This window comes from Molothrus ater, chromosome 2, assembly GCF_012460135.2.
Source record: "Molothrus ater isolate BHLD 08-10-18 breed brown headed cowbird chromosome 2, BPBGC_Mater_1.1, whole genome shotgun sequence".
Classification (NCBI taxonomy): Eukaryota; Metazoa; Chordata; class Aves; order Passeriformes; family Icteridae; genus Molothrus; species Molothrus ater.
This window is the reverse complement of record NC_050479.2, coordinates 79,806,233-79,829,478: the sequence shown is the minus strand read 5'-3', so window position 1 is coordinate 79,829,478 and position 23,246 is coordinate 79,806,233. Positions and strand designations below refer to the sequence as shown.

Below are 23,246 nucleotides of genomic sequence, written 5' to 3'. Positions count from 1 at the left end.
GAATGTCAAAATAAGACATGCAATAGAAGTCCAGCTCAAACTTAGCTTAGAATAATCGTTGAGAAGCTTTGTAACCAGGGTAATTTTGATTGCCAAAACCTGTAAATCCAAAAGTAATTTGTCCACATTTCTCAGGTCTGGCAGAGAAGATGTATTAGGGTTCAATAAATATGCAGGTCTAGGGAATGAACCTCTTCACTGAAATGAGCCATGGTCCCATAAGCTGTGTCTGAAATTCTTGCTTCCTCTACTTGCTTTGCTGGGGTTGATCTCTCTAAGCACAGCCTGTCTGTTCCTTTACAAGCACATTTAATGATGTTCACAGCAGTAGCATCCTTAGAGGCAATTGTTGGTTGCAATTCACAAAATATAGGCTCTGATGCTAACTAACAGTTCAAATCAAAGTTTTACAAGTTTGCCATTTAATATCCTTGAAACCTATTTTTTAGCCTTGTAGGGAAATAAAAAATCATCACCTTTCTTTCTTTCTTTCTTTCTTTCTTACCATGCCTTAATAGTAAAATATCCTGCTTTCTGGGTCATTTGCTAGCCAGAGTTCTAGTGTAGCCAAAACTGGGCCATGAGAGTTAAATTTGAGCAGCATCCTCCGGGTTTAGAGATCCATATATTTCATATAAATGAAATATTAGACAGACCACCATGTCTGAGATACACCAACATGCTCAGAAAACCATGCTGTTGGATTGTGGAGGCATGATTTCTCCCAGTATTATTTTCTTCAGGGATTTCTACAGTGAAAACATATTTTATAGTTTCCTGTTGTGTTTAGACCATAGATGTGTTTCTTTCCATCCATATGTGCCAGAGTGCTGCTTTCTCTTTTCCACTATCAGGTTTCTCCACTGTACGAGGTTTATTAAGAATTAATGTTAAAATAGAAAATGGAATGAGACCTAATCTCTTCTCTATGTACATGGGCATTTGTCTGCACACATATATAAAATATTTTTAAATACTTCACACAGCTCTTTTATGAGTAAAGATGAATAAATTTTAGAGTGTCTTAGAGTTACTAATGTGCTTGTAGTAGTGTCCATACTACTTTTGTCATCTTCCCATTTTTTCCTTCAGCTTGTAAATTTTCCTCCTGTGTCCAAATGCAAAGATCTTTGAACATGTCCTACATCTCTGCCTAGTGGCAGTTTAGTCTTCTGTTCCTCTCTGAAGCAAATAAATGTGTGGAGCAGTATATTGTAATAGGGACTGCAATAAAACATTTTTCTTATTGTAGGAAAGGACCCTGATTCAAGTTTGCACACCTTTCTGTCAAGATGGCCTTGGGTTTTTTGTCATACTTGCTCTTTCACTCTCTATAAAAATAGTGCAAATGATGCTATAATACCTGCTCTGGGTCATCCAGTCATCTTTCCAACTGCAGTGCTGCTCTCATATTTTATCATTAGTAACAGCACAAGCACCTATTTCATTTTTGGAGGATGATAAATTTTATTTATTTCAAGCATGTTTCTTCAGGTTGCTTCAGGTAAAGAAGGACAGAATGCTGTAGAAAAATTCTGAACTCCCTCACATCCACACAAACTAAGCAGGGTGTGGAGTGCTTTGGAGCACACCAAGCAATGCAGAAGACCGATATTTCACTGGAATTCAGTCTCTTCTCCAGGGTAGAAGTGACTCCAAACTGTGTTTGGAGAAGAATATACCATGTTGTTGGTATATTCTCTGTTGTGAAGATGACAAGTGATAGCTGTGGGATCCTGGGAACATTTCAGTTTGAGTAATGAGACATTCTACTGACACATTTCTCTCTGCAATCCACTTAGAGATCAGTGCTTCCCTAAAGAGTTTGTAAGTTCCACTGCTAGAAATGGCTGAGACACTTCTTTACATATTTGGCAAATGCATTTGAGCATGCTCATTTGAGAACTTCTTTCCAAAATTACTGATGCTGTGAGAATATACATAGCAAGAAGTTATGGTTGCAGGCTGTGTTCCGTGTGTGATTTTATTTCTTATTTTTTCTTTTTTTTTTTTTTTTTTTCCAAATTACATTAGGCAAAGGACTCTGGGAAGCCTCAGCAGGTTTCCCATACCTATGTTCAGGTGAGGGTTATTGAAGAGAGCATTCACAAACCAACTGCCATTCCACTGGAGATTTTCATTGTCACCATGGAAGATGATTTTCCTGGGGGAGTCATTGGGAAAATTCATGCCACAGATCAGGATGTGTACGATGTCCTCACATACACCCTAAAATCAGAGCAGAAAAGTTTGTTCAAGGTCAACAGCCACGATGGGAAGATCATCGCCCTCGGAGGGCTGGATAACGGCAAGTACGTCCTGAATGTCTCCGTGAGCGATGGCCGCTTCCAGGTGCCCATTGATGTTGTGGTCCACGTGGAGCAGCTGCTGCAAGAAATGCTGCAGAACACAGTCACCATCCGCTTCGAGAATGTTTCCCCAGAAGACTTCGTGGGCCTGCACATGCACGGGTTCAGGCGCACCCTGCGCAACGCGGTGCTCTCCCAGAAGCAGGACAGCCTGCACATCATCAGCATTCAGCCGGTGGCGGGCAGCAGCCAGCTGGACATGCTGTTTGCTGTTCAGATGCACAGCGGCGGCTTCTATAAGCCTGCCTTTTTGATCCAGAAGCTTACCAATGCGAGGAGACACTTGGAAAATGTGATTCGTATTTCTGCTATCTTGGAGAAGAATTGCTCCGGACTGGATTGTCAGGAACAACACTGTGAGCAAAGTCTGTCTATTGATTCACATTCCCTGATGACTTACAGCACGGCGCGAATTAGTTTTGTGTGCCCCCGCTTTTACAGGAATGTGCGCTGCATGTGCAATGGTGAGTACTGCCCCCTCTTCCCCTCCCATCGCTGCACATTATGTGATAGGATCCATTTTATTCCTCTGATGCAGATTAGAAAGGGCATTTCAATTCAGTCCACTAAAGCACGACTGTCTGATGCCTTGTGGGAATTGATTTCTCAGGCTCCGGAAGAATTGTTCGTGTTTACTGATGTAAATGGAAGTTTATGAACTTTGGCCTTTTACGACAAAGACCGCTTTCCTGGAGGCTCTGCAATCAGACAGCTTCCAGGGGAGGGGAAGGAGTGGGAGAGGAAGGACCAGGAGAGGGAGGGATGTAGTTTCCCAATCAGTTGGTGCCACCACTGGAATAAACCTGGATTGTGACCGCAGCAGAGCAGCCTGCTCTCCAGCAATGCACCAGCAGTCTCCAAGGAAAAGCACCCCTGACCTAAGCCAGGCGGGTGGAAAGGCCTTCCTGAGTCCGGTTGTTGCAGACAGCCACAGAAACCAATGAAGTATTTTATTAGCAAGCGCTTTTCCTGACCTTTAATGCTGCAGTAGGGGACAGGGTAGGTTTTGGGCTGCTCCACATTTTGGCAGAGATTTCACATGGGCATATGACAGATAGACTCATGAGCCAAGCTTCTGTATGATTCTGCACTTGGATTTTAAAACCTCAGGCAGTTGTAATACTGGCTCTATTTCTTTTGTTTGCCAGGCTATTTGCTCCTCATTCCACTTCATTTAAGAGCAGAGAAGAAAGCTGCTGTAAAATCAATACATCTAAGTCTCCCTCATCTTAAGCACACATGCGCACACACACAGAGCAATACAAGAATTCAGCAGCCATATCCCTCAATAACCAACCTTTGTTTCTGCAGCAGTCAGCAGGGCTTCATGTTTTACCACTGACCTCGGTGGGGATGAAAATAGGCATAAATTGCATAAAACTTAACCAGAAATCATTTTTCTTCCTGTGGCACATGGATAATAGTGGCAAAGAAGTTCAATTCTGAAAAAACACCATGATCTCTATCTGAGGTACATTCAAGAGCAGACTATCTCTCCACTTTTTAACGAAGAGTCTTATAAGTTTCAAATAGACATACCTATCATAACAATAGTCAGCATTTTGTTACACATGAAAGGCTCTGAAGTAAAGGGTTTTCACAGATTTAAAAGGGACAATGCTGCAATATCCTCCAGTCAGGTCCAGGAGCCATTGCGGGAACACTATCTGCCAAACTTCTTTATATTCTCTAAATTAAAACTTAGTCTCACTTTTGTATCAAGAAATCACAAATCCTCATCTCCATGGGGATAGTGATAGTCCTCACAGTCAGAAATTGGTTTTCTGGCAGCCAAAATTTTCACTGTTTATCATTTCATTTCACTACCTATTAAAGTCAATAATGATGTATTATTCCCTCTGCCTCATAATCTCTTAGCTTAACTCCAAAAAAGGGACTTTGCAGTGCAGTACAGTTCTGACCCAGCAGCTCTCCTGGCACAGCAAGCTTGCAATGGAAGCACAGAAATTCAGCTGGGACAGCGATTTCCAAATTCTTCTGTCATGTACCAGTCAATCTTCAAAATGGATGACAGGCTGCTGGAGAGGCAGGGTGGTTCTGAGAGCGACTGTAGCCCTCAGCCTCTGGGTCATTTGTCATGGCCTTGAAGACTGCTGTGTGGGAACACTTGTAGCAGGCAGCTTGTCCTGGTCCTGCTGAAAAGCTAGAGGGGTTCCCACTGCTCCCGTCTGAGGCACTAAGTGGGGATTTCCCACGGGGGATCCCCACAACTTGCGGTCTGGGTTGAGCACATTCAGCCTGCCATACAGCCTGTAGTAAAAAAATGTCCAGAGCTGCTGAGTTAGGGAGAGTTGCCAAAGAGGTGAACACCTTGGTGTCTATTACTTGCACAGAAATAATACACCTTGGTGGGAAGCAAAAATTCATGCTTTGGGCCTTCTCCTCATTATTTAATGCTAAATCCTCTTCTACTCTTTTTAATTAAAGGAGCCACAGAAAATATTTGGGTATTTAGGCAAACACACTGTGTTTTCTCACATAGGAGATGACACAGACTTGTGAGACCATAATAGAGAATGTATGGGTAGTTTTGCTTTCATGAAAGCTAAAGAGTAGAGTAAAAGAGTTGGAAAAATGCAATACTTCTTCCATCAGTAGTTCTTATAAATAAATGCACAGATGCAGCAATTCTGGAAAAAGTGCACAGATTTGTTTTGGCTTGTTTAACGAGAGAGCATTAGCAAGATATTAGCAGTGTAATGAAAGTATTACACTTCCTTTGTTGCTAAAATAGTTCCACATCCAGTAAATATTAATACCTTGAATTATGAATACGCCATTAAAATACTGCATATGTTTCCAGAGATCTGATTCAATTATGGCCCAGAAAGCTTGAGTTTGAACTAATTCACTCATTCTTGAAATATGTATCATACTTGGAGTGTTTTTGTCCACTGGCAGATGTCACAGATATGCACAATTTATGCGTGCCAGCTGTGCATAACTTACCTAGATTACCTTTGTGAGCAAACAGAGTTATCTAATGTGAAAATGCAGGGAGACTGTAAAGTAGGCAGTGGGTGAACTTTGGAGTTTCAGCAGCTCATCTCTGGAAGGGTAAGTTCAAAAGTTCACATGCATCAATCTTAGCTTTTAAATCAATAAGATTGAACTAAAGAGTTTTCCAATAACACACTGTCTCCTTAGATTTTTTGCTCATCTGTTTGTGTTTGTATGAAAAATATTGTCACAAACTGGGGTTTGTGTCAGCGTGACCAGAGGGGCTCTGCAATTATCAACCCCCCATCACATGGCATGAGGTATGCAAGCATCTGTCAGGGAGAAATAAATGTAGGAGGAATGGAATAAATATATTCCTGTAAAACATTTCTCACAGCATTCTCATTTTTCAGAGGCAAAAATCTATTCCGTATTTTTTCATGATGCAAAGTAATTCTTTTGTGTTGAGACAAAGGTGCAAGGGGCAGAGCAGGTTTTGTTGGGACTGCTTTGCTCTAGGGTTGTTCTGCATTATGATCTTACAAACGTGATGGTACATTAATGAGTTCAAAGGAGAGGAATGGATTGAAATAATCTTGTCAAATATGGACCTATATCTACATCTGCCCTGGTCACTCCAGGCCCCATTTGCAGATAGTGGGAAGAATGAGGTATTTTTAATAATGTGATACATCTCTCCCTAGATGTCTAAAATCAGTCAGATACCCTAAAGTTAGATGAGATGAATTCTATTTCATATGTTTAATATGGTTCTGGCCTAATAATTTGAAAGAATTTTTCTAATTGACCCAAGAGTGTTCAGCAAAAGTGCAGACACATCCACATTATTTAATCAAGAGAACAGCAGCCTTGGACCACTTTGTTGTGAAACAAGATAACTCAGACTTTATGAAGCCACTTCTAGTATTCCGTGAATACTTTGATAGAGGGAAATCATAGCCTGTGAGCATCTGCTGTTAGTAAAGGAACTGTTCTTCAGAGGTGATTTTTGGCCTCAGCTCCACAGAGCACACATTGCCTCTAAAAGAGTCCTGGATGCTTTGAAGGACTGGGCACCCAGTTCTTACGTGTACAACAGTGCTTTTCCCATTTTCAGGAAGCACACACATGCATATTAATGAGCCTGGAATTCTCCTGGCAAGGAAAATTGAAGAAAAAGGTCTGTGCTGGGAACAGAGAACTGCAGATAACTTGGTTAGATCTGGCTGTAGTCTGTTTTATGTCACCTTTGTCTAAGGAAGGTTTTCTCCCTGTGTTCCTGCAACTCCAGCTTCAGGAATCTCCCTCCTTTCAAGCCTTTTTTTTATGTAAGTGAAAAAACAGAGTCTTTGTAGTACTCATACAGATTCAGGAGACTGGGCTGGTAGAAAACCACCTAATATCACAAGGCTCAAGTTAAAATTCTTGAAACACTCAATTTTCAAAACATATTTACAATCCTAGAAGTGCTCCTTTTTTGAAGGAATAGGAATTAAATAAATCTCTCGCAATGGAACAATGTTTTCTGCCTCAGTATATTGGTTAGAAGATTGAAATACTTTAATCTTCTTTTAGAGAATTAAACTGAAGATGATCTGTCAAAATCAAGTGGGTCTATTTCACCTTTTCCTGCCACGCACTGCTTGATGCTAGCTCGTGTGTTTCTGTGGTACCTTGTAAAGAACAGTTTTTATTAATACTAATGTGAGTTTCAAGAGAATGCTGCAGATTGTCTGGACCTGCCTAGAAAAAAAAAAGATCAGTTTGAACCTGTATTTCTTGAATCTTTTATTGGATGGAAAACAGACTGCTCTTTGGAGTGGAAATGCAACATTAGAATAATTTTATTTAAACTCAGGCTGTAAATCTTTGATGTGGACAACGTAACCTTGAACAATTTTACAATTTTGCTCCACATAGTTGTGAAATCAGCCTGAAAATGTGTGTTAGCTGAGGCAATGCAATAATGCAGATTTGTGGCTTATGTACTTATAACCACACAGACAGGCATAAAGCACTTCTAGCAAGTCTGAATATTTTAAAGTTTTGTGACAGCTATGAAATCCTGCTGCAGCAGGATGAATAAAAAGTTGGTTTCCTTGTAGTTTACCAGAAGGAGTATTCTTGGCCATTCAGGATAAACAGTTCTTTCCACCGTTGCACGGAGTATGTTAGATCTTTTCCGTATATTTTCTGAATGTGAAAGGATGGCTCTAAAGTACAAATCAGAGTTTGAATCAGATAAAAAAAACCTGGCAGAGGTGGATAACAAAGGAAGCTGTTCCTTTATTGCTTCATGTCAAGGATACAGTCATAGGTTAGGGGATATGAAAATTTGCAGAGCCACATTTGGAAATCTCAGTGTCTCATTCTGCTGCACAGTGATGAGCTGTGGGGCTTTAGTCCAAATGGCATGTCTGTCAGCTACAGAGGCTCACTTGAATTGCAGCCTCACTAAAGGTTTAAGTCTGTTCAAAGAAGAGATATACTCTGCAGACACTAGAAGGCTGTGTATTTGTCACATAAGAATGAGTTAAAATAGCTAAAACAACCAAGGCGAAAATAAAAAGCAGCCTGTAGAATTTTTAACAACCTGTTACAATTTCAGAAATAATTGTTACTTGCCATTGAATTCTAAGAAATTAGGAGTTTTATTCTAAAATAAAAGCCAAACAAAGCAAAGTATAGAAAACATCATATTCTCTGTTAAATTCTACAGATCTTACATTTAAATAAAATATTAATCTGTAGTCCAGAACCCTATGACAGATTTTCTTGATTCTATAAGGCCTAAAGTGTGACTGTATATTGCAGCTGTTATTCCTGTTAATGTTTCCTACTAATGTGATTAATAAAGATTGCCATGCATCATTTTCTAACAGTGCTACAGGCAGTACTGTAAATCTTTTACTCCATAGACCTCTCAAACAAATGTTTGATAAAGGAGGAGAGGATGTTAAACATTAAATTGACTGTGCTGTACATCAAGGAGGACATTTACAGTAATTGCCATATTTGTAGTCAGCCCATGTCCACTTTGAAAGCTACAGTAGTAATTTTTCTTCTCCCAGAAAATACTTACAGTGTCAGGTAATTTCAGCTATGCTTACTATGAGCCCTGCTTGGCTTGTACAAAAGTGCGAGAGCAGTAAGATTCTTTCTTTCATTACTTTTGGAGATGTACTCCGTGACAGGTTGATTCCTTCCTTTATAAACTGTAAGTAAAACAATGTGCTCAAAAAATAAACTAGTTTTTGAATCTGATAAGGATCCTACAATATAGATCCTGCAATATACAAGAACTGCCAATATTCAGAAAGTAATAGGTAGGAAGGTGGTTTTTTATCATTGAATTCATCACCTGCATGTCTTAAATAAATTAACTTGATAAACAAAAGAAAAGGTGTCTGTTCATTCCCAGCACATGCCTTTGCCTCCATTCATGCTGGGGCTGCAAATCAGCAAATGCAAGGGCAGGAGTGCCTTTTTTTCTGCACTTGAAAACTACTTTCATAACAGCCATACACAGATGCCCAAATGGAGAAACTGACCCTGCATCTCCCGAGTACCTTATTGCAACCCAGAAGAGGCTAGCTGTTGTGGAAGTCACATGCTTCTGAAAATTCATCTGTTAAGCAGCAATAGTTGTGTCATGTTTTGTATTATTATAGACAGTATGTGCAAATCTTTTATGATTAGGGCAATCAAAACAGATTTAATTAGACACTTTGAAAAGTTACATTGAAGTTTTAGCTATACCCCATGAAATGCAAAAAATTCTTTTGACATCGACAGGCTTTAAATAGTAAATCCTTGACATGCTCAGCATGATAGATGTAAAGAATATAGGGGGTTTTGAAAAAGGTACATATAATTGTGTCTCTCAGGTATTAAGCAAATTTAAAAGTCATTACAGTTCTGTCCCTGCAGATCAGAAAAAAGGAGGGCAGGTTTTGGTAGCCTGGGCAAGCTGGATAGGACATAAGATCTCAGAAATGTCAGAAGGAACATAAGGAGAGGGCAAGTTTGCCTGTGCTATATGATAAAGCTGGCAGCATGTCCTGTGTAGTATGAGAATGAAAAATCCAGGTGTCGCTGTAGCCCAAGCATGGCTTAGAATCACAGAATATCCTGAGCTGGAAGGGACCCACAGGGATCATCGATGTCCAGCTGCTGGCCCTGCACAGGACCACCAAGAATCACCTCATGTGCCTGAGAGCATTGTCCAAATGCTTCTTAAACTCTGGCAGGCTTGGTGCTGTGACCATTTCTACCTCCTTAGATTTGCTTCTCATGGGTGTGCTGGAGGAAGAGGAGTGCATAGCTTCAAGCAATTTTTTTCACTCATATCTCTAAAGCCCTCATGCAGGAAGCTTTGTGGGAAAAAGAATGGCTTGAGAGTTATCACACACAGTTATAAACCAGTTACTGCTCATAATAGTTTGTTTTTATAATATGTTCCCATGGGGTTTAGGGCAGTCTTTGGAAAAGAACTATTGCAGTTCTGCTGTGTACTTGCCCAAAAGCTGTTCCTTTCTATGAAGGTTTGCTGGGGCTTTTTTGTTGTTGTTATTATTATTAAGCCATTTTTTGCTTGTACTGAAGTGTGCAATCAATAATGGTCTTTCATTACTCTTGTACTGCAGCAGATGATGCTTTACACTGTGGATCCCTGACAGTGTTTTACCTTATTGCAGGAGCACTGTGCCCAGGCTCCACGGATCCCTGCCTGGAGAAGCCGTGCCCAGGGGACATGCAGTGTGTGGGCTACGAAGCCAACCGGAGACCGTTCATCTGCCAGTGCCCACCGGGAAAGCTTGGCGAGTGTTCAGGTGCATGTCACAGCCATAAAGGGGGATATACTTGGACAATAAAGTGCTGCCATTCTCATTTTGTCAGGCAGAGGCAGCAGTGAAGTTAACAGAAAATGTACTGCTTAACCCATCTCAGCACAGGCACTGGGGGGTGTGTGTTATAAGCCGATAAATACTTGTCTTTATGACTAAGGGGCTGTATGTAGGCTGTGATCCAGTTTCTGTTTGGAAATTCCCACTGGCTTGCTCGAATACCAGCTCAGTAAAACAGGCTGCTGAGAAAACAGGATTTTTCCTAGAGAATGATATGCCAGATGTTTTCCTGCCCATGGGCAAAGCTCTATAATTAACTCTTCTGCTTACTATTTAGATTACCAAAATTCCAGCCTTTATTAATGAAAACACTACGCTATCCCAAAAAGAAAGTTTGAGGACATCTGCTAGTTCTCTGCATCTGTGTTGTTCCCTGGGATATGAAGAGCCAGGTGGACAGGCAGTGAAGCAGAGCTTTCTGTTGACTTCAGTGAATGCCAGGCTGCAGGACAGAGGATTTGTGCTGTTTGCCTGATGAAAGCACAGGAGATACTGAACTGTGGTCCTGGGCAGTGGTTGCAGGGGACTCATTGCAAGGGTTTGGCTGATATCTGCCCACACATAACTTGACACCTATAACTCAGCTGCCTGATGTACAGGTGTTGTCATCTTTGATTCCCTCTGTTGTCAGTTAGGCAATACCGGTGCCTCCAAGAGTGTATAAGCTGAAAAGTGCTGAATACTTGGAGAAATCCCTTTTTTTATTTTTAAATATGGAGAAATAGAACTTTCCTCTATCCCCTGAAAAACAGCTTAAAAAAAGGAAATGGAGAAATATTTTGTAGTAGATGCCAGCTTTGTTTTCTCTCATCAAAAATGAGTTTTATTTATTTCTTCCTAGTCATTCTCATTAACTTTATCAATTCTTTAATTACTTAACAGTTGAGGAATTGTTTTATATATCACTAAAAGCACATGTGTCTTTTCAAAATGGTTGTTTCAGGCCACACTTCCCTTAGCTTTGCTGGGAATAGCTACATTAAATACCGTGTTTCTGAAAATAGCAAGAAAGAAGAATTCAAGTTGGCTCTCCGACTGCGAACCCTGCAAAGCAATGGGATTATAATGTACACCAGAGCGAATCCCTGTATAATTCTGAAGGTAATTAAAATAACTTATCTTTTCTGCAGTTGTTTTTCTCAATTCTGTATTTTCTCTTGGCTCTTGATTTTGGGAATGCTGTTCTCATTTCAGCTGTAGATTGAGAAGATGAAGTCTGATTCTAACAGGGAAAAACAATTTCAACAACAGCAGCAGCAGCAACGATCAGAAAAGCAGCTTGTTAGTGGTACTTTACTTGGAAAATTCCCCACTGGGTGCTGTTCATTATAAGCACATTATGTGTGTCTGTGTGCAGGAGCCAGTCTGCACGAGATGTAAGATTTGGCCATTTATATGACTATGTAGTCAAAACGAAGCCTGCTGAAATTGCTGTTCTTCCCTTCTGTCCTGTCTGTGGTTAGAGGATATGCCCTCGCTGTTAGTGAGCTAATTCCAGGAACCAACTGCTTAGAGCGTGTCTCCTACTGAATATGAAAATCTCTGCACTCTGTGGATTAAGATTCTTTTTTGAGAGAGTCATGGGGTCAATGGAGATTGATACCAAATCAATATTTAATTGATAAGCTTTCCATGCATTTTTATTCTTTTTTTTTGTTTCTGTGGAATGGCAAATAAATGCTGGATGGAAAGGGAGTACTAGGCTCATCCAAGAGCTTGCACATATAGTATTTCTGTGATAGCCTCTAAGGTACCAAATGAAAACATTGACATTTGTAATTCAGCCACATTCTAAAATTCAGCAGTGGAAGAAATGGCACAGAGCCTTTTACATCTGTATTTGCAATCTTTAGGGTACTTTTGGCTGATTGCTTGGGTAATGTTAAAGTGGCTAGATGAGTTATTAATGGGCAGCAAATAATTTTATAGTTGTTAGACGGAAGTATTTCATGAGCAAGAGCACTGTCATTCACCAGGAACTGTCAGCATTGTTCAGATTTGCACAAGACAACTTCTACTTGGAGACCCGTAGAAATGCAGTTTGAACTTTAAAGCATGTGTTTTTGTTTAAAAAAAAAAAAAAAAAACAAGCAAAACTGCAGGTTGGAAGATCTTCTTTGAAGTCCTCATCATGCTTGCTCTTAGCATCTGTCAGTAGGTAATGTTTGCAATTTGGTAATTTCAAAAAATACCTTGGAAAAAAGAAATGGCCCTGGTGGAATTCGCCACTTGCAAACAATAGGAGATGATACAGAGATGGCCTGAATTGGAGTTAGAATGGTAATAGGAGAATTCATTTTGCTAGAGTTTTGTGTATAAAGCTCTCATCATTAAGGAGCACAGCATATCCAGGTCATGGACAACTGAGTGAAAATATCCAGCTGAAGCAGGGAAATTGTGCCACCAAAATAGAAAAGTTGATGCTACTACTATTGTTAAAAAAAAACAAAACCAAAACCAAAAATGAAACCACACACACAAAAAAAAAAAAAAAAAAAACCACACCAGAAAAAAAAAGAAAACAATCCCAAAACAAAAAAAAATCCAAACCAGTTAGAGAACCGCCCTTTACAATCACCTGAATTGAATATTTAGTTGTGAGGTAGGAATCATGTTTTCAGTCCCCACTTCACATAATAACCTAATTATTTTTCTTTCAAAAATGCTGAGTTTAAAATAATGCTTCGAGGAGCAGCGACGAGAGTTGTGGTTATTGTGCTCCAATCTCAGTCAGCAGCCTCCATGTCAAGCTGGTTTGCTTCCTGGGTCTAAGAAGCAAAGAAAGAGAAAGTAGAGAGCTTCATATGCAGTTGCTACCTCACATTTCTGATGAGTGAGGTCCATGGTTGTGTATGGATGCAAAGCCCCTGCTTTGTCCTGTGCATTGATCAGGGGAGGACATAGGGAATTAACCTTCTCAAAGCCTCATGCTCAGCTTTTCAGTAGAGCAGGATTCACTGTCGCAGTGAATCCTATTCCCAGGTCTGGCACTGGGCTTCTGCATGCATGGGGTTTAAAGGAAACAAAATCATTACATTCAGCATAGGTTTTTTTAAGAAATGGTGTCACTTAAAAGATCACGAATTGTCAGAGTTTAGTTTGTGAAGGTCTTTTAACTGAGGAATATCTGGCTAAGTTCTCAAAAAACATGCTCTGTGGCAGACAAATGACATCATGTCAAGGGATTCAGCCCTGTCAGGTCTCTTCAGGGATGGCAGATGGCTCATGGGCTGCACTTTGGGGACCCCTGACTCAGGTGTTTTCAAGGAAGTTATGCTTAGACTTTCTAAGCACACATTTTTTTCATTTGTAAACCAGAGGTAAGGCTTCCTTTAACCAGGTACATATGTTGGGAGGTAGGGAGGCACTCAGAAATGAGGCCATTAAGCAGATTAATTAGAGGTCTATAAATGTGAAGTTGTTATCATTTGAGCATTGCTTTCAATTAAATTAAACATGAGGAGAAGCTTTCCAAATAGAGGATAAAGGTTGAAATCCTGTGTTCTTTTGAGCACTCTGGCATCACTCCAGCAAAGCACTTAATCACTTGCTTAACTTCCTGTATTTGAAACCAATTGGAACTATTCGCATACCTTAATTTTAAGCATCTACTTAAGTATCTGCTGGATTAGCACCAGAGGGCCCGGCACCATCACTGAGCTTCAAATAAAGGCAGAGGTGGAAGAAATTTAGACCCACAAGGTATAAGCCCATGGGACGACAGGCAGAAACACCTGTGCTGTTGGGGCACAGAGTGGCATTGATTGTTTTGAAGCAAGTCTCTGCCATTGCAGTCTGTTTAAAAATTAATGCTGCAATATGCTTTTTGGTGTTTAAATGGCCAGCTTAATTTTGGAAGCTCATACATTTGTGATAACTCCAGGGATGGAAATATTTCATAATCTTAAGACAGTGTCCTTCCTGGATGAATAATCAATTCCATAGAGCAAACTGCTTGTCTACTACTTTGCTGAAAGCCTACTAGCTACACTCTATTGATATAATAAAATAAGGGTGTTATTTATTCAGCTGTTTCAAATAAAGCAACTCATCCATCGATTTTGAGAGGTTGGCCTTTTTTGTTTTGTTTTGTTTTGTTTTGTTTTTTCTATGCTCTTACTTTTAAGGCAATTGGAGCAAATTGAGATGCAGGTCAATGTTGGCTTTTTTTCCTTTGGAAAGATTGCATGTCCCAAAACCGGTACCACTCTTTCCTTTTTATCTATGTAGCAGCTAACTCAGAAAGGTAAGATTTAACCATCTAAAGCATTACAAGGCCATAGCAGAAGACAATTCCTTTTTTTTTCCTCAAGGAATATAATGGAGATTCATCTTGTTTTGTGAAATTTTAAGGATTAAAAATAGGTAAGTGAAGACTTTCCCATCATGCCATAAATATAGCAGCTAAACAGTGAAGGGCAAGCATATGTTCTTCAGTCCAGGCAGTTAATGTGAAACTTTGCGTGGCTTAGTTAAGTGTGTATTACACATTTTAATGCATTACTGCTGCATGGCTTATGCTGGATAGGGCTGAAGTTTGGATATGATCCCAGTTGTGGCTGGAGTTGAAACAAGTAATGTTTTAATTAAATACACCATTTTACACAAACGAACCTGAAATGCAATTCGGCTAACGAAATATTTCCCCAGATAGATTAGGAGGCAGCATGCTGTATCCATGGTGTTTGACTGCAGATGGACTGTGTGAGCTGGAGGTGGTCTCAGAAGAACCATTTGATCATTTTATTACCTATGTTGATACACAAATATGGATGTTAGCCAAACATCTTAGCCAGACTAATATTCTAATATAATTTACAGTATGTGTTTGGCTCCATTCTGCCCATTGAATGAAATTATTGAAATGTAACAGATTGCATCGCCTTTTGGAGTCTTCACTGTTCTTTTAACTTCTCTACAGGTGAGATCTTGTGGCATATATGCTTAAGTGTACACTAACCTCCCTGTCATAATTGTTATAACTGAGATGTAACTAAACCCTGAGTATAGAAAGCTCTGGGAAGTGGAAGCTTTGTGGGAATTTTCTGCCCAGCTAGGATGAAGCAGTATCTCTCTGCTTTCATGGTGCAGAGAGTCTCTGCTGGTGCCATGGGCTGCACTGGTGAGGGGTTGCAAAGTTTGCATATCTCTGCTGTGATATGGAATAACTCAGGCTTTCTGCAGTGTTGCACTACATAGATGGATGAAAAAAGCAATAGCACACATTCAGTGCTGGACTGACAGTCTGACGCTACCAGCTCTCAACCAGACCAACCATGCCACTGAGGTTATTGTCTGGATAACTGCTGAGCCTGGACAAGAGCCTGGGTATTCATTGGATGCCCATATTTTTTCCTTGAATGTCCCACAGTTAGCTTGAAGTTCAGCTTTTCTTGCTACCGAGGGCCAGGCTATAATCAAAGAACCCCCTCTGAGTACTGAGCAGTGATCCTGACATCTCATTGGCTACAAGGAATCACAGGAACACCAGGGATTAATTGCTGAGTGATGGTTGAATTCTCTGTGCTTAAGAGTGGGGACAGCAATTTTACCTGTTAGGTGGAAAAACCTTCTCCTCCCTGCCTGGCCAGTCCAGCTGCTGAGTACTCAAGAGTGGAGCCCTTTGCAGCATCTGCTCCTTGCCAGCTCTTCCTGTTCTCCCTACTCCTCCTCGAGGTCCATCAGGGGACAAATACTTCTTCCCAGCCCCTCTACAGCAAGGACCATCTGATTAATGGAAGTGCTTTTATGGTCCCATTGCTAGGGGTATCTGGGCATGTCACAGAGTCTTTAATGTATGTATCTGTAAAGCAGTGGTGTGAGGTAGGGAAATGACGTTACCCCTCTTTTACTGATGGAGACCTGAAACTAATGGCTTGCCTGAGATCTCAGAGGAAGAATGTTGCAGAGTGTGGGTTCCCATGCAGATCTGCAGATCTGTCATGTCTTAGGCTAGTACTGTAAGCATCAGACCATCCTTTCCATCTTTCACTCTAGTTAGAGGTTACTCGTGTTTCTTCAATAACAGGAAGGAAACTTAACCCTTCAGACAATATATATTTACTGTGCATGTCAGATCATCTGCTGGTAAAGAGAAATAAAAGTGGATGAGAAAGATGTATAAAACATATTTTAATGGCAAATCTTTTAGATCATAGTTTCCTGTATACAAATGGTGTAATATTTATCCCAGGTGCTCAAATGTGGTGTTGTATTTATAAAGATAATTGGAAAAACATGTTCTGTGAGTAAGAGTAATAGACATGCGGGCAGTAGGTCCTTCAGGGCATAAGTAGTCATAGGGGAGGTATATGTATACTATACACAATCAGTAGAAGAGTTTCCATAGAAAAAAGCCTTTTAAGTAAGCAGCAAGTTATCTGCTTATCCAGTGATGGCTGTTTTTCAAAGTGTAATATATTGGCATGCATTTTTCTGTTTGATTTTTATTCCTGGTGAGACAGACCACACTTTTTAGCAGCACTTTCAATGTTTATGGACTGTTTTTTTGCACAGGGAGGAAAGAAACTAATGCTCCATCTCTGGAGAGAAAAAGTTCTGTTTATCAGGACATCTTATTTACCAAGATTCCTCCTGAGAATATGCTTTAACAGACCCAATTTCAATCTACAGAAACTGTTTACAGCTGAGTTTTGAGTCCTTCAAGAAAATGTTTCTTAATGAAAAATGATCCAGACTCATTATTCTATACATCCATTAGCCTTATTTGATTGAGCTGTAGGAGTATCAGGCAACATCCATCCCTTAAGCATGTATTACAGTCATAGATTTGATTTCTTCTCAGTTTCATTACATCCTACAGATCAGGGACTGCAAAACAGCCGGTTGTTCATTGCAGGGGCTAATTGTAGCTCCTTCCCTTGGCTCCTTCTACGTGTATTCATTCCTCTACACCCCCTCATACCATGCAGAGTAAGTGGGCAGCTGGCATCTGAGGAGCTTGCCCCATGCTTGGCACCTCTGTGTCCATGCTGCTGAGCAATCACCGAGCAGAGGATTGGTATGTTTTGTCCCGATTGCCCAGTGTGTTTTGGCTTGAGCTCCAGTTCAGAGTCAGCCAGTCAAGAAAACAAGGATTTGCAAAGAGAAGGAAATCCAGAGATCTACAGATCTCAAGATTTTGCCTTTAGCTTTTCTCCTGGTGGTTTTCTCAACCTCTAATGACAGAAAATGCTGATAATGGCAGACAAAACGGTCTGCTCCTGTACATTAGAACTTTCCTGTTTACCTGCAAGCCATATCAGGGAAACTGTCTGAGAAGAGTTTGAGCACACAGTCACATGCCAAGGGATGTCTTCATCTAATGTGACTGTTCATGCTAAAAATGGCCAAAGGCAGATGGACAGCATCTTCACATCTGCTTTTTCCATTCCAGTTTAGCATCTGCAGCATCCTCACATCTGCTTTTTCCATTCCAGTTCAGCAGGCCACCAAAGCTCTATGGGGTTCTTGCATTGACATCTGTGGAAACTCTGCTCTCATTGGGGGAAGCAGTCAGTCTCTGTAACACATACACCAGTGAGAGGACCATGTGAGCTGCCTGGAAGGATGAAAAATGACACAGCACCTGAACTTTTCAGGGGGATAAATAATGGGACAGAACTGTCTTGAAAGGGGGTTTGCAGAAATAAATACTTCCTAGAGCATGACATAAAGGTAAAATACTTGGAAGGGCTTTCAGAGAACTTGAATCCAATTAATGTGCCATAAGAAATTACTTCCAACCTTGTCAGCCATTTTAAATTTATATGCCATCTGTTAGAGAAACCTAAAATCTTGGGGTAAACTGCTAATCAGGAAAGCAGAACTTCATATCCATTCCCTCATTCTGCACTTTGCCTGCCCCGGCAGGATAGCACAGATTTACTCTTTACGAGGACTTGGGATGAGTGAGGGACAGGAGGGAGAGTGAGAAATCTCCTACAAACTCTCTAAATCCATGAGTTCAGCATAAATATTAGGAAAGAAAGAGAATCAAGACGCATCTTATGCCATCTGTGAGGTATGCACAGAGCGGGTTGTGTTGCATCTTTGGGAAATAACTAACTTTTGGTCAACAAGTACCTTACTCTTGTAATTAGTGATAGTAAACTTATGATGCTTAAGGGAAAATCCACACCTTGTTGAGATGCTCCTTAAAGTTACAGAAGCACAGGATGCCTGCATGAGCAGAGTACCTAACATCACCAGCTGAAAGTGTGGCCATTGGCTCTGCCACAAGCCTCTCAAGCACTAAGAGGTCATCCTGTGCCCTGACCGTCCTTTTGATAACATCAGCCAGTGGGAGCAGAATCACAGCTCTCAGTCTTGCTGAGAGAGACACAGCTGCTCGACAGCAGAGCCAAGAGCAGAACAAGGGTCCTTGAGTCCATATCCTCTTCAGTAAAAAACATATAATTATCCCAGTTTTCACCTGTGTTCTGCACCCATATGATTTTCTGTATTTTTAGTTTTCTTGTAGTAATTGACTTCAGGCAAATTCAAAGTAAGCTGATATTTTCCACCTTTTTTTTTTTTTTGCTCATGATAAAGGCACAGTTTTTTGCTGTTTTAGTGTCATGTAGGAGAGCAGCTTTAACAGTGTGCAGAGATGGTCTAGAAGTTCTCTGTGCTTCCATATTCTCTGTGAGAGCGTATTACGAGACAGCTGAGTGCCTGAAGCAGTTTGATTTCTGTTTTCCTCCTGCAGATTGTTGATGGCAAACTCTGGTTCCAGCTGGATTGCGGAAGTGGCCCAGGAATCCTGGGAATTTCTGGAAGGGCCGTTAACGATGGAAGCTGGCATTCTGTCTTCCTGGAGCTGAACCGCAATTTCACCAGCCTGTCCCTGGACGACAGCTATGTGGAGCGCCGCAAGGCCCCCCTCTACTTCCAGACGCTCAGCACGGATAGCTCCGTCTACTTCGGCGCCCAGGTCCAGGTGGATAACGTCCGCAGCCTGACTGACAAGAGGACCACACAGGTCCTGAGCGGCTTCCAGGGCTGCCTGGACTCAGTGGTCCTAAACAACAACGAGCTGCCCCTCCAGAACAAGCGCAGCAGCTTCGCAGAAGTGGTCGGCCTGACGGAATTGAAGCTGGGCTGCGTTCTGTATCCCGATGCCTGTGAGAGACACCCCTGCCAGAACGGCGGCACCTGTACTGCCGTGCCATCTGGTGGTAAATGTTTTCATTACTTTATGGGCTTCCCCCCTCCCCGTTTTCCTCTGTAATTTATTGCCAGAGATGGTGTTATGCAGCAACATGCTTGAAAAATCTCATGAACTCTATAAAACTCTGATAGGTATTGCAAATTGGGTAAAAGCTGTTTGCTCTATAAATAACAGTGAAATGGTGCCCCTTCTTATTGCATTAGTGTTCCAGGAGGAAATTGATTTATTGGCTGTTAGCATAATCCTATTTCTAAAGAAACCAATAGAATTACAATTACTGTAATGTTCAGCTGGATTTTTCAGAATCCATTTACAGCATCCTTACAGCATTGAGGGCTGTACACAAAGATGGTGATTTGAAATGTCCATCACAGATATAACAGCAGTGTTGCCTTACTCTGTTTCCGAAGCTGTCACAAATAATTACTGAGCTGTCCTCAAACACCTCCGTCCTTTTGGAAGTGAGTAATTTCATTACATGTCTGCATGGAAAATAACAAGTTGGGCCAGTTATAAACCCCCTGAACTGTATTATACAGCTTTCTCGGAGGCCTGAGTGCTCTAAGGTCTAAGTATATTATCCAGATTTTATAGGGCATTGATTTAAACTTGTGGTGGAGTTTCCTATCCAGTGGTTATGTGGTGGTTTGTGTCATTTGATACCAGTGACTTACTGCACTGCACCAGTTACCAGAACTGTCAGCATGTTAGCAGGAGAAAAGCAAATGGCACACAGGTAGAATGTTGCCTCTTGGGCAGTTCTCTTTCTGCAGTGTAGGAGTTTCCCTTCCAATTCCCCATACTGTATTAGCATGCAGCATTGCACACCTTTTCTAGCAGAATAAAACTTCCTCTGAAAAGGAGGTTGCTTGACAGAGAGGTTTCTGCAAGTTCAGAGCTTTCCATCCACTTACTGTCAGTGAGTTTTGGTCATGGTTCTCTAGGGAAGTTCCTGCCTAAACTCTTATTTTATGGAGCATTTAACCACTGTCCCAGGGCTTTCTGCTTTAATGTGTCCATGCAATTCCCTTGCACCCATAGTTATTATTTCTGTTTTTCATTAGTTTAAGCCTGACTCTCATATTTCCTTTCTGAGTCTCCTCCACCACACAGAGTTTTTAGGCCTAAACTTCAGATCAGTTCAAGACCAACATGTGGTGAGATCTGAGCAAAACTGTGATAAGTTGCTCAGTTGGATAGCCCCACTCCTATAAAGTAAGTCCTCAAAATGTTGATTTGTCCATGCTGGGCTGTCTCAGCTAGCATCCCCTCTGGGTCTTTGGTTTTGATTCAGACACCTCTTCTCCCATGCTATCACAAATGATGCATCAGGAATGCTATCAGCTGTGCTGTTGATGGAAAGAAATGGGAGGACAGTTAGAAGGAATGAAGCACAACCCTGGCAATTCGGGATGTGTTGTGGGACATGAGGAGAAAAATTGCTGCTTCTGTGTTTGTCCTTTAGGGTCTTTATTTACCAAGGGAAGGAGAGAAAAGGAGGACTGCATAAAAAGGACAAAAGAAAATAATTCTGAGACAGAAGGATACTGCAGGCACTTGAAGAATTGCTAAGCATGATTATTGAAATTCCTAGGAAATATGGCTGTAGTATGTACAGGAATGTCTGTATGATGGCTTTGATTCAGAGTCCCTACTGAATAAATGAGGTTAACCATTTGCTTCACATCCTAGGAAGCATGAGAACAGTTCCTTCTATTGATTTTACTTGAGTCTATTTACAGTATTGCTCAACAATCTCATGATGAGTAAATTGAAACCTTTCTAACAGAACTCCTTACAGTAATTCTTTTTTTCCCAGCACCATGAGCATGCCAATTCAAACTGAGGGGAGACATGGGGTAAGGGAGAAACAAGCAGCCCTGAAGTTTGGACCCATCTTATTATTGGAATGGCAAATACCATTTTCACATCAACAAAATTCACTGCTGGAAGGCAGGCACAGAACTGATTTAACTTGCCTGTGTTCCTGCCTCGGCGAGGGGCATGTGCCCTCGAGGGATGTTTTGGCTGCCTGCCGTCAAAAAATCTGTTTGCTGTTTTTACTGTCTCAGCAGTGTGTGTAAATAAAGGATTGTTATAAAGCCATAATTCCAGTGCAATGGGCCCTGACTGTATGTTGGTGGTTCTACAGCCCAGCCCTTAAGGAGAAGGCATGGGCATTTTTGCTTCCACTAGGCAAAGCAGTTCTGTTGTTAGTGTCCTCCATATGCTGAAAGGCCACATAATTAAATTCTAATAGCACAAGAGTCCATCAGCATTGCACGTCCTAGTTGCAGAGCCGCAAATCGCAATGTGCTTTTAAGAACCATCTACCATTGCACTTGCTGACATAGATGTTAGCAGCTGACTTCCATTTGAAATAGAAAAAGAAAACAACTTCATTTTTTAAAGAATTTTCTTAAGAATGAAAATGGCAGCTTTTTCCTTTTTTGGTGAGGGGAAGAATGCAAAAATATACCATGCAAAGGTCCTTTTCCCAATCACAGGGCATTGAGTAGCAGCAGCATCTCTTGACTAATATTTTCTATGATATTATCCTCCTTTGTCAGTTTTTGGAAAATAATGTTAATTTTCCTAAACAGAGAGTATTTGTCATAAGATTTTTTTTTAATAAATAAACCCTCTAGTTCAAATTTTACAAAGCAGATTTCATATACTGTTAGCATCTTTGCAGTTACAGACAACCTACTGTGCTTTACAAGAAAATTAGGAGAGAGAAAAAGAAAGCTGAGATTTATAGCTAACTTAAGAAGAAAACAGTCAAGCAAAGGTTCCCCAACATTATAACATGAAAGAGTTGCTGACTACATACCAGAAGTCAAGGAGGCCGTGTCTAATTTACATATAATTTGCATAAATTGAGCACCTACAACACAAACCTCTATAACAGTGTTCCTGTTATAGAGAATCTAAGATTCTCTATTCTGTCTCTGTTCCTGAGAACTTCCTTTCAGTAGAAATGCCTACTGCCCTGTTCACCATGAATAAAAAGCTGCCTCAATTGCCTTTCACTTCATCCTGTGGTTGGGAATAGGGTGATACCACGACTCTGTTTGGGGAAGTGCTCTGTATGCACTTAGAGTGTGTCCATGCTGCTGCTGTTAGGTAGGGTATGGATGGATACATTCCCAGCTCCTGGCACAGGGCAGGGCTGTGCCTGGGCTGCACAGAGCTCAGGACTGACCACAGAGGTGTTGCCCCAAAGCAGGGCTGGCACAGGGCTAAGCTGACCCGCAGTGGCTCTTTCTGCCTGACCTGTCTGCATATGGAAGAGAGCAGAATGGGGATCTCGGCTTGCATGAGAGCACAGACAGCTCAGATGGGAACTCCAAGAGTACATAAAAGCCTCTTTGCTTTCAAACTCTGGTTTCTGAGCCAGCAGAAAGTGACCATGGCATGAATCTCTGCTTGCTCTCCGGCAACAGTGTTGGCCAAGTGATGTCAGTGGTACAGAAGGGGGGACTGCATGTCCAGAGACCCCATGGGGAGATCCAGTGCATGCTTAAATAGGGGTTGGCAGAAGGGGATGAGCACTCACTGGATCTGACAGCTCAGGAGACTCATAGCAGAAAGAGACATACTCAGTCTTAGGACAATTTTCTTGGGAGACAGTGGAAACCACAGCCCTGAAGGATAGGCCACATTCTTCCAGACTTTTCAGTCCTTATCCATAAGTATGGGTCAGTAAATCTATTTTTAAAGAAAGTTAGCATTCTGAAATCTGACGAACAACATGACTTTCAGAAACAGCTTGGCTCTTTGAACTGAAATTTCCCAAGAAAATTCAACCAAGTGTTTAAAGTGTGGTTAAGCTAT

General features: G+C 41.1%; 1 protein-coding gene across 1 annotated transcript in view; it reads left to right on the top strand.

The window, feature by feature from the left end:
- FAT3 (FAT atypical cadherin 3) overlaps window positions 1-23,246 on the top strand; it is a 399,825-nt gene that overhangs the window by 353,188 nt on the left and 23,391 nt on the right. Inside the window, exons 20-23 of the mRNA XM_054518453.1 lie at window positions 2,035-2,833; window positions 10,028-10,162; window positions 11,181-11,338; window positions 18,948-19,416. Coding sequence (XP_054374428.1) covers window positions 2,035-2,833; window positions 10,028-10,162; window positions 11,181-11,338; window positions 18,948-19,416 — 1,561 coding nt within the window. The remainder of the gene's footprint in view (window positions 1-2,034; window positions 2,834-10,027; window positions 10,163-11,180; window positions 11,339-18,947; window positions 19,417-23,246) is intronic.